General features: G+C 40.6%; 1 protein-coding gene across 1 annotated transcript; it reads left to right on the top strand.

The window, feature by feature from the left end:
- The first annotated feature begins 4327 nt into the window (after window positions 1–4327).
- Window positions 4328–6352, top strand: LOC140889706 (uncharacterized). Its single transcript, XM_073297428.1, has 2 exons — window positions 4328–5789; window positions 5889–6352. Exons 1-2 carry the CDS (start codon window positions 4328–4330, stop codon window positions 6350–6352), a joined length of 1926 nt encoding a protein of 641 aa, XP_073153529.1.
- The last annotated feature ends 6012 nt before the right edge of the window (window positions 6353–12364 follow it).

Raw genomic sequence — 12364 nt, 5'->3', positions numbered from 1 at the left:
ATTTGAAATGAGCTTCAAGTTGGATCAACTAACACCTTGGACTAGCTATGGTTGAGTGAGCAGATGTTGAAAGGATTGAGCAGAATTCTGGACAGCTTATGTTTGATCAAGTAGTGCAAGAGTTTCACAGGTTTGAGTTCAGATTAAAGGTATGATTCGATATTAACCTTGACAGGTAGAATAACTTGAGAACGTGGTGGTTTTCGAGTTTATTAAATCACATACATGCATGATTAGTTGTTTTACTTAATCTTATATGATCTAAATGAATTACTTGACTTAGTTGATTTGGTTGATATATGAGTTGTTTGATTTAAACATGATTACTTGTTGATATTGATGATTGAATATTTATTTGAGATTGATGAGTTTAGATTATACTGAATTGTTGAGTTATGGTAGATTGGTTATAGAATTGAGAGTAAACCTCTTGAGCCATAATTCTTTCGAAACCTTGAAAACAGAATCGAAAACAAAATATTGGACGTGGTGAACTTGTATATGAGAGGCTAGATATCTGACTTGATTTCTTTTGCCACGGTTCTCAGCATAGTGTTCACAGTCTAGGGAATACGAGATTGACCACCTCGAGCGGGAGCGTAGGTGGGAGGCTTGATTTTTGGCCTTATTATATTTCCGGGATCCCAACGAAATGATTTTTAAAAATATCGATTCTGTGAGACTTGAATCCTTTAACCCTCGACTTGTCCTTGAGTCTTTATGTTATTGAATCAATTTTCTTTGAAATATATTCGACAGGTAAGGGTATAAGGAAATGATGATTGTGATAGTAATTTCTTATTTGAATTATATCTACTGGATTTATATAGATGTCTTTCATACTGAGTGAGATTTATTCTCACCGGAGTTATCCGGCTATTGTTTTGCTTGTATGTCTGCATTGCATCAGGTTGAAGAGTAGCGAGTCGGACTTGACATGGAAGTGAGAGATTGAGAGATTAGAGTGGAGACTCGGGTGATAGAAGTCTATGTTCTTTTGTAATGTCAAACATGTTAGATTAGAATCCAATGTTGATATGTTAAATTCATTGGTTTTATTTATTCTTTCATGTTTTGATGTTTGTATTAAAGGCTTGAGATTAGACTCTAATCTAGATGTTGATGTTGTTGCTACAAGTAAAATTTAGTTGAGTCACTTTAGTATATATGCTGTCAAATCTTGTATGAAGTTAGTTGTTGGAAGTTTTGATTCAATTTGAATACTTGTATGAAACTTTTGAGTTTGATGTCTTACATTGTAGAAACTTATGCTAGATAAGGTTTGAGTTTGTATGCATGTTCTATCTTCTATCTTGTATTTAGATCATTCTAGCATGAATTGGAGATGCTTAGAATGTTTCAAGCACATTAGATATTGCATAATACAGCAACAGCAGATTCTGAGTTTTCTGCATAGAGCATTCTCGCTCGATCGGTGAACTTCAACCGATCGAGCGAGGCAATGTAAATCATCGGGCAGAAAGTTGCTGAAATTGTGCTCGCTCGATCGGCTAATTTTAACCGATCGAGCGAGGCCTTGTTGTTTAAAAAAAAAAAAAATTTTTTTTATGCCTTTGATTCCTTGTTATTAATTCATGTTATTGGATTAAATGATATTATTTGATCTTGCATTAATCGTTATGATTTGAGAGATTAGTTTTCGAGTCCTCACAGGTGTACTAGACGAGTGTTGTTGCACCCAGAGGTTGATCCGTGCGGTGGCAGCACTCATGTGGCGCCGGTACTGAGCATGACTTTTTAGATGACCCTTTACTTGTCATCATGTTGCATGCATTATATACATATGTTTACTCATGTCTATGTACTGGGCATTAGCGCTCACGTCCTAGTTGTTATCTTGGACACCCTATTCCATGGAGTAGGTCGCAGGATGGACGAAGCCGGTAATTCGAGGTAGGACTAGGGAGCCGAAGCTTTTTCAGGGGATTTATACAGCAGGATTTGTTTAGCTGTATAATGTTTTAGACAGTTTATTTTTGAGCTTTTCGATTTGGTTGTATCACTACAGTATTAAGCCTGGACTTGTTTTGCTAAGCTGATATGTAAATTTTGGATTATGTTTCCGCACGTTTTACTCTGTTAAGTATTTTTCTGTATTAAGTTTAATGCATGCTATGAGTTACCAGTTAGTAGGTGATTCCATGCAGGGTCACTACAACTATGGAGCTAATTAAATACGAAATCCAATAATATAAGATATCTGTAAATATATCTAAACACTATAAGACATCCTATAAAGAAGTCGTCCTATATCTCACTGATCTCAAGTCATAATCCCTCCTTCCTTTCAATAGCATCAGTAGCATGCTTCAACTATGGGATATTAGGTAGTGGTCTTGGATATTCCCCTGGATTGTCACTGCATCAAAATTCATAAAAACTAAAGATATAAGCAATAAAGTAGATAAATTAGCTGAGACAAAAACAACCAACCTTGTCCATGGTGCGGGTTCATTATTAAAACGAACAGGTAAGTAGAAAATAACAATATGTTTTTCGTGAATACCTACAAACATAAAAGACGGTAAAAAACTCCAGGATCTTGCGCAGTTTTCCATGAATTCCACTGCTCTCTTGAAACATTCAAACTGGTAAACATGGAAAAGCTGCATAAAGAAAATATCATGATCATGTAAGAGTCATTGAAGTACAAAACATTTATTTGACAACAAAGCAGATGTTTAGTAAGTACGTAGTCTAAAAACTCAAATAATAATCACATCATGACCATAACAACATAATAAATTGATAAAATATAAGGAAAACAAGACATAAAGTAGATCAAGATTCGACAGTAACTTTGGAATGCAACTCCACAGTCAAATCAATGTCTCTATCAGGAGAAATAAAATACAGCAAACATCAAACACCACTTTCTCATACGAACTAGAATGATTCAGTCCAAATTCAAAAAGTTCATCCATTATTAAGAAGATGACAATTCACATAAAATCATTCAAGCAATCCAAAAACCACACCATAATTAACATTTCAAAACAAAATGCATTTCGAGGAATCCAAGAGCTACACCACAAATAACATCTAGAAACCAAAGAAGTACACATTAAACATCATATATCAAATAACCCTTGAGTAATAAAAGAAAAAGACAAAAAAATAACATCAAGAAAACATCTTTCAAGAAATAAAAAAAAAACTACACCAACATTTACCTGTTGATAGTATGAATTGATGGTAGACGTACAAGCATTTGAACAAGTTCTGACATCGTAACCCCAACTGTCTATTTTATATTTGAAACATTATTTTTTAATAGTATATATATATATATATATATATATATATATATATATATATATAACGGGTTGAGACCAAGAAAAATAACAACTTAATGGATTTTGAATTTAAAAAGAAAATGTAGTCCTAGTGAAGGTTGCAGAGTGCACTCACCTCTGAGCATCAAGAATGAACGTATTTGTACTTGGTTGCAATGATGATAGTGCTAAAGATGGTGGAGCAGCTATGGGACTGATCAAAATTTTGTGAACATCAATATCATGAGCCTTTTGATCTTCTTCCATCCCTCTAACTTGCAATCTCAGTCCAAAACTTGTCTGCCCTGGATCTGCTGCAACGTTTTCAACTATGGAGACAATGGAAACACACTTTATCAGAAGAAATGATTCTGATACCCCGTGAAATTATTTTAACCCGAATCCGTTTGTTATGGGTTTATGAGGGTTGGCCCAATTATTGAATTATAATCATTAGGCAAGGTCCAGCCCAGTTTTACACCTGTTAGGGCTTGACTTGAACTGGGCTGTTATTTATGGGCCGACCAGAGCTGGGCCCTAATGGGCTGGATAGACTTCTCTAAGTCTCGGATTTACATGCATTGTGGATAAGTTTGACCATCTCCAGATATTCATGAGATGGGGATAAACTTGAAGGCGGTCCAATGGATGAAGAGTCCCAGTACAGGACATATTATAATTCGACTAGGTAACTTATTCTATTTTCTCCTATAAATACAGGTACTGTTATGGTTGTAATTATTCATTATTATTCATTATTCATTACTCAATTTTACGCACTTATATCTCCCAGTTTTCGCATTAATCATACCCTCTGCCTTCAAGACACTGACTTAGGCATCGAAGGGGTCACGCCGAAAACACTTTCGGCGTCCCTTTGACCTAGCTGTTGCTTGTGCAGTTCCGTCATACCCGACCCGACCTACTCTATAAAGGAATTGGAGGATCCATTCTACCAGACCGAACCCGAGGTAAAATTCCGACATCATCAATTGGCGTCGTCTGTGGGAATTTGAAGGAAAAGAGTTTCGATGGCTAATCAGAATGGAGATCACCCAAATTTAGAGGAATTAATAGCTCAGGCTGTTCAGAGGGCTTTGGCAGAAAGAGGAGAGGCCAATCCTCTGCACCCTGAGCACAACGCCCACTTCGATGAGATCAAAAAGTTGAAAGAGGAGATGGAGCAGCTAAGGAAAAAACAGGCTCGGTACCTAGCTACTACAACAAGAAACATTCCTTTTACTCAGGAGATATTGGACGCCGACCTCCCCAAGCAGTTCAAATTGCCTCATGTTGGAGAATATGATGGCAAGGGAGATCCTGAAGACCATTTAGCGCGCTTCGAGAATGCCGCTCTGTTGCATAAATATTCTAATCAGATTAAGTGTCGGGCTTTTCTTACTACTCTCATAGGACCAGCCCAGCAATGGTTCAATATGTTACGCCCCGGAGAGATCAAGGAATTCAAGGATTTTAGCAAATCCTTCGTGCACCACTTCGCCAGTAGCAAAAAGTATCCTACCACTACTTTCAGTCTCTTCGCAATCAAGCAAAGAGAGCATGAAAATTTGAGAGCATATATCCGTAGGTTTAGTGCCTTGGCTCTTGAGGTACCCACTGCGACACCAGATCTGCTTATCAGTGCCTTCATGCAAGGGCTGGATACAAAAGATTTTCTCAAATCCCTAATAAAAAGACCAGCGGAAACATACGAGGAACTACTCGCCCGAGCGGAGAAATATATCAACATGGAAGAAATACAGGTTTCTAGAGCTGCTGTGAAGAGGGAACGACCAAAAAGTCCAAAGGGAAATAGGGTTCCTAACAATAACTCGGGAATGGGACAGCCATTCCGACCCGTTTTGTTGGGAGAGTTCACTTCTCTCACCCCTTTACGCATGAACAAAGTACGAGCTTTACAAATTTGTGACGATCGTAAACTCACGCAGAGGCCTCCCTGGGCTGAGAAGGGACCTCGTAACAGGGAATCAGATAAATATTGTCACTTTCACAATGAGTATGGGCATACAACGGAGGACTGTCGTCAATTAGATGAAGAAATTGAAAGAATAATACAGCAACACTTTGAATTAAAAAATATATTGACCCGTCAGGAAAGGTATCGCCCGAACAGGGGACAGGGAGGAAGGTCAAGACAAAGAGCCAGGACTGCTCCTCCCCATGAAGATTTCAACCAACCCAATCAAGAACAGCCCAGGGATGATCGAGCTCATCAGAAACCAGCCCCGCCCGCTCGAGGAATTATCAACATGATTTCTGGAGGTCCTACTGATGGTGATTCCAACCGAGCTAGGAAGACTAGCAGCAGAAAGTTAATGGATATGGAGATTGACAATCAGATTGTCCATACTGGCCCGACCCTCTCTTTTGGACCGGAAGATATGAAAGGGGTGGCTAGCAACCATAATGACGCACTAGTAATAAGGGCTATGATCGCAAATTATGATGTAGCCCGGATATTTGTGGATTCAGGCAGCTCTGTCAACGTTCTATTTCAGGAAGCAATAAATCAAATGGATTTGGGGCAGTACAAGATAGAACCAGTCGTAACATAACTCTTTGGTTTCACAGGTCATGCCATCCGACCTGTGGGGTTAGTGCATTTACCCTTAACTCTGGGTAAAAGCAGCATCCGCAAAACCATGATTGTGAGTTTCATTATTGTTGACGCTCCGTCTGCCTACAATGCCATACTAGGTAGACCTGCCATGACCACTTTCATGGCCGTGGCATCAGCCCTGCATCAGAAAATAAAATTCCCGGTGGGAAATGAGGTTGGTGAGGTAGAAGGGGACCAAATCATAGCTTGCAAATGTTATGTAGAGGAGGTCAGAATAGAGCAAAAGGTTGCCAGGACTGATAATGTTGGCAGACCTGGACTTTCTGGGATGGAAAAAGTCAACTTGATAGAGGACACATCTGTCACCACTGAAGAAGAAATTGAGGAAATCATGATATCACCTCCCTCTGGGGTGGTGAAAATTGCTCACACCCTTGAAACACGGTTGAAGCAACCGCTACTGGAATGCTTGTAAAAAAATAAGGATGTTTTTGCATGGCCGGTTTCCGACCTGACAGGGGTACATCGGGAAGTGGCAGAGCACAAACTCAATATAATAAAGAGTTGTCACCCTATTATCCAAAAGAAACGGCACTTCGGTCCCGAAAAGGATGCGGTTATAAAGGAATAAGTGGACGAATTACTCAGAGCGGGACACATCGAGGAAATCTACTTCCCGACCTGGCTGTCCAATATAGTGCTGGTGCCAAAGTCCTCAGGCAAATGGCGCATGTGCATGGATTTTCGGGACCTAAACAAGGCATGTCCAAAGGACTGTTATCCGTTACCCAGAATTGATCAACTTGTCGATTCGACAGCAGGACACGAGCTGCTCAGCTTCTTGGACGCCTATCAAGGATATCATCAAATCCCATTAGCCAGAGAGGACAAGGATAAAGTAAGTTTTGTGACGTCAACAGGAACATATTGTTACGTAGTTATGCCATTTGGGCTCAAAAATGATGGGGCTACATATCAAAGGCTGATGGATAAAGTATTCGAGCAACAAATTGGGAAGAATATCGAAGTTTATGTAGATGATATTCTGGTCAAGACCCGAACTACGGACCAGTTTATTACCGACTTAACTCAAACCTTTCAGACCCTGAAGCGCTACAAGCTTAAGCTAAACCCTAACAAGTGTACTTTCGGAGTCCGAGCTGGAAAGTTTTTGGGTTATATGGTCACGCAAAGGGGAATAGAAGCTAATCCTGAAAAAGTTCAAGCTATCATTTCTATGAGCTCCCCTAAGAATATACAGGAAGTACAGAGATTAACAGGAAGAATTACAGCACTGGCCCGGTTTATAAGCAGATCGGCAGATAAAAGCCTCACTTTCTTTAAAGCACTAAGGAAAACGAAGAATTTTGAATGGAATGAAGAAAGTGAGAAAGCATTTCAAGACTTGAAGGCTTACTTAAAACAATTACCCGTATTGAATAAACCTACCCAAGGGGAAGAATTGTTCTTATATTTGGCAGTTACACCCCGAGCAGTCAGTTCGGTCCTTGTCAAAAAGGACGGAATGAATCATCAGCCCGTATATTTCGTCAGTCACACCCTGAGGGGACCCGAGCTCTATTACTTGACTCAGGAAAAGCTTGCTCTAGCTTTGATCATCACAGCAAGAAAATTAAGGCCTTATTTTCTCTCACATCCTATCACTGTACTCACCAATAGTGCTTTGGGAAAGATTGCAGCTAACCCGGATGTATCGGGTAGACTGGTCAGATGGATCATAGAATTGAGTGAGTACGATATCAAATATGAAGCTCGAACAGCTATAAAAGCCCAAGCCCTAGCTGATTTCTTGGCAGAAACAATTCAGCTAGAACAAGAAGAACTATGGAAGATCTTTGTAGATGGGTCATCATGCAAGTCCGGGAGCGGAGCAGGAATTGTAATAATCTCACCTTGGGGTGAAGAGACTAAAATTTTAATCAGACTAGACTTCAGAGCCTCCAATAATGAAGCAGAATACGAGGCCTTATTACTCGGACTAAAGGCAGAGCGGAATTTGGGGGTTTCCCGAGCTATCCTATATTCCGATTCCCAATTAGCTATTCAACAGAGCAATGGAAAGTTTGAAGTCAAGGACGATAAAATGAGGAAATATGCCAATGCATTGGACAAGGCCAAAGAAGGATTCACAGATCTGAAATTAGAGTTAATTCCCCGAACAGAGAACATCAAGGCCGACCACTTGGCCCGTTTAGCCAGCGTTTTGAGCGACCGACCGGATCCCATTGTCACGGGTCGGGAGCTCGTGTCCCAGCTAGAAACTTTGGATGACATGCTAGCCCAAGTACCAGAAGGGGATTGGAGGTATGATATACACAAATATCTAACTACAAAAGAGTGATAATAAAAAAGCAAGGGAAGTAAAAAGAAGGGCCCTCCGCTTTGTCATGATTAATCAAATTCTGTTCAAACGATCCTTCTCAAAGCCTTTGTTAAAATTCTTGGGCCCGGATGAGGCCAATTATGTGTTGCGAGAAATTCATGAGGGATCTTGTGGCAGTCACTTGGGCAGTCTTGCCCTAGCTCGAAAAGCACTTCTGGCAGGATTCTTCTGGCCTACCATGCGAAAAGACTCATTAGCTCTGGTTAATTCATGTTATAATTGTCAGAGACATGCTAACTTACAGTGGAGACCTGCAGAATACATGAAGGCAGTAGTAGCTGCTTGTCCTTTTGATCAGTGGGGAATGGATATTGTAGGACCATTCCCTGTTAGCACGGGGCAAAGAAAGTTTTTATTGGTCGCGGTCGACTATTTCTCTAAATGGGTGGAGGCCGAGCCCCTAGCTAAAATTACAGAAAATGAAGTAGTCAATTTTTTGTGGAAAAATATAGTATGCCATTTCGGAATCCCTCGCAGGTTGGCCTCGGACAATGGGAGGCAGTTCTGTGGTTCCAAAGTTCGAGCATTGTGTCAAGAGATGAAGATTGAACAAGTTTTCACCTCTGTTGCATACCCTCAAGGGAATGGACAGGTTGAGGTTACCAACAGGACGATTGTCCAAGCTCTCAAAACACGGCTAGATGCAGCTAAGGGTAAATGGGCAGACGAACTCCCTTCTGTATTATGGTCCTATCGAACTACAACTCGATCTGGTACAAGTGAAACTCCTTTCAGTATGGTGTATGGGACGGAAGCAGTTCTCCCGGCAGAAATTGGACAAGAGAGTGCGAGGATAATGGCGTATGGGGCAAACAATCAAGCACTACGAGCAATGGATTTGGACTTACTCGAAGAACACAGGTCCCGCGTAGCACTTAGGCTCGCAGCCAGGCTTACAACAAAAGAGTATACCCTAAAGTTTTTCAGGAGGGAGATCTGGTTATGCGCAAGATACAACATCCAGGGGAAAGAGGAAAGCTGGAGGCCAAGTATGAAGGCCCATTCAAAGTAATAGGAAAAACTGGAATTGCGGCATATTATCTGGAAGATGCCCAAGGCAAAAAGGGTAAAATGCCCTCGAATGCTCATCACTTGAAAAAATACTATCCCTAAGCAGGCCAGCCCGGGTTTCACCACGGTATCTATAACTCATCAAGCTGGTCCATAACCAGTGGGTTTTTTTTCTTTTTACGTTATGAAAGTCAGTCCTGTTTTTATTTATCTCAGGGTCAGTCTTGTTTTGTGTCAATTTTGTTTATAAAAAACAATCGCGCAGTAGGAGCCAATTTTTCTTATATAATGCATTAGTACTTTTAGACATTCTTTACAAAGCCCAGACAGGTCTGGCACTCAAAGTCCACTTCAGTGGCATGCAAGGACCACATCAGTGGAACTAAAAGCCCAGGCAGGTCTGGCAATCAAAGTCCACTTCAGTGGCACGCAAGGACCACATCAGTGGAACTAAAAGCCCAGGCAGGTCTGGCACTCAAAGTCCACTTCAGTGGCACGCAAGGACCACATCAGTGGAACTAAAATCCCAGGCAGGTCTGGCACTCAAAGTCCACTTCAGTGGCACGCAAGGACCACATCAGTGGAACCAAAAGCCCAGGCAGGTCTGACACTCAAAATCCACTTCAGTGGCACGCAAGGACCACATCAGTGAAACTAAAGGCCCAGGCAGGTCTGGCATTCAAAGTCCACCTCAGTGGCACTCAAGGACCACAACAGTGGAACTAAAAGCCCAGGTAGGTCTGGCACTCAAAGTTCACCTCAGGGGCCCACATCAAGGGAATTCATAGCCCAAACAGGGTTGTCATACAAACTTCATCAGTCTTATTAAATGGTCAAGCAGGACTGGTTAAACAACACGGATAAAAAATTCATAGGGGTTCTGATTTCCAGGAATGTACCTGGACCCTTGAAAATTTTCAATCAATTTTATGGTTTCTTATATATATTGGACAGTTCGGGTGTATGAGGTTGGGATTTTAATAAAGTACATTGCATGAGTTCCCGCCAAGCTCTTAACCCGGTCCAGGCACAGGAAGGTCATGTCTTCAAGATTTCATCATTTAATCAGTTCGGTCACATATAGGACGGGTGTGTAAATTCTTACACTTGGTAAAAAATTGTGGCGTAACTGTTATTTGCATTCATAGCAAGCATATAAAAAACCCGAGTCGGGCAAAAACATGCATAACAAGCAGAGATGGGCAAAAACATTTCATTGAATAACATTGTATCAGCCCGATCTGGGCAACAACAAAACTAAATGACCGCGCAGGGTCTACCATATAGATCATGTTTTAAACAGGTATTTATATAGAAATAATCAAGGGGCGGGGGCGTCTTAGGGCTTAGAGCTTTGTTCGGGATCCGAGGGTTTTTCTTGCTCAGCCTCCTCAGAATCCTCTTCGGGCATGTCATCAAGAGCTTTGGAGAAATCCAGGAAAGAAGCGGGGTGCTCGGCCTCGGAATATCCATTATGAAAGAGTAGGTGCCCGGTGAGCCAACTTGTGGCTAAGGGCTTTGATGACTCTTTGTATAAACAATCTTTTGTTTAATATAATTTACACTTTTATTAATGGCAATGACTTTATCTTTCTTCATATTGTTATATTGTGATATACTATTGTTGTTTTGATAAAGACCTTGAATATACTATAGTGTATGTAAGATGTGGTAGAACATGGAGATGTCTATCATGAAACACATCTTATAGTCACTGTATATTCTAAAATATTCCTAGTCGATTGAGCCGTCCGATAATAAGGATAAGGATCGCTCGAGTTTGAGACTAGCATTTGCGATGCAGAGTACCACGTTTCATTGGTAAGGAACATAGAGATGTTCAAAGCATGCAAATGGATATTCATACGATGAATGATCGAACTACCATATCTGGACTTTCCAAGTGGTTATCACTTATCGAGTGGATAAAGTCCGCGGTTTTGGTTGTACACCATTAGTCCTTACTACTTGAAACATCATTGAGACTCTATATGCTAATACTGTGCTTTGACTCGTTTACCGACTCTATTGGGGTCATCAGGTGTCGGGATTGGGTACAGTTACAACACATATAGGAGTCGATGTTTTGTTGTCAGGGATTCACCACATACTTGCGAGTGTGGATATCCTATGCGATCTGAAGAGATATTAGTGTGACGAATCTCTGGCCAGAGTACATGATGTGTTTTAAGAAATGGTTTCTTAGTAACACATGCGATGTCACTATTTGATCTTCAAGATGTATTGCATAGTTATCGAATCTCGAACGACTCTCGATTTACCAATGGTTGTTGATTTGATCGGGATATATGGATGAAGGGACCGTACTGTACGCTAACCAAAATCTATTGGTTCTTGCAGGCACTATCAGTGATACCTAGGGAATCATGGGGCGATGTTGCTAGGCGCTCTTACCATGATTCGATGGGCAAGTCGGAAATTGTTGTTCCGAGTCACAAGGAGTTGTGAGCCCACGGCTAGCTGTATCCCTGAACCATTGAGGGTCACACAGAGTAATGGATTTTTAATCCCCGTTGAGATAGTTAAATTTAAAGAGTTAAATTTAATAAACAAAGAAGTTGGACTTCTTAATTAAGAGTAGAGGAGTAAGATTTCCTAAAATGACATAGGGATGGGCATTTTTGGAAATCACTGAATTCGGATTCAGAAAAATTTATCTTGACTTTAAAAGGTGCAGAAATGGTTTCTGTGCACATTGGTGAAATCGGTTTATCAATCGGAGTCATGATGAATTTTATATTAATTTCTGAACATGCGGGCTTTGCTTGTCGGGCTTGAACTTATGACTAATGGGCCCTAAGCTGTTAGCGGCCTACATTATAAATAAGTTATTGCAGTATAGAAATTATACACAACAGGTCACAAAATTATTTTCGAAAAACCCTATTTTTCTAAGTGTGGCCGCCGACCCCCCTCCCCTCTGCTCGGAAAAATCCAGTCTGTGAATTTTGAATTACAGTCTGGTTTAACGGATCAAATTCGTTAATTCTCTTCGTAGAAACTTCTGATAGATTTTCTAGTGCAATCTATCAGAGGGATTAAATATCCGTT

This window comes from Henckelia pumila, chromosome 3 (genome assembly GCF_033568475.1).
Source record: "Henckelia pumila isolate YLH828 chromosome 3, ASM3356847v2, whole genome shotgun sequence".
NCBI classification, from domain to species: domain Eukaryota; kingdom Viridiplantae; phylum Streptophyta; class Magnoliopsida; order Lamiales; family Gesneriaceae; genus Henckelia; species Henckelia pumila.
Note: the sequence above shows the minus strand (reverse complement) of the source record. Positions and strands in the feature narration are given on the sequence as shown.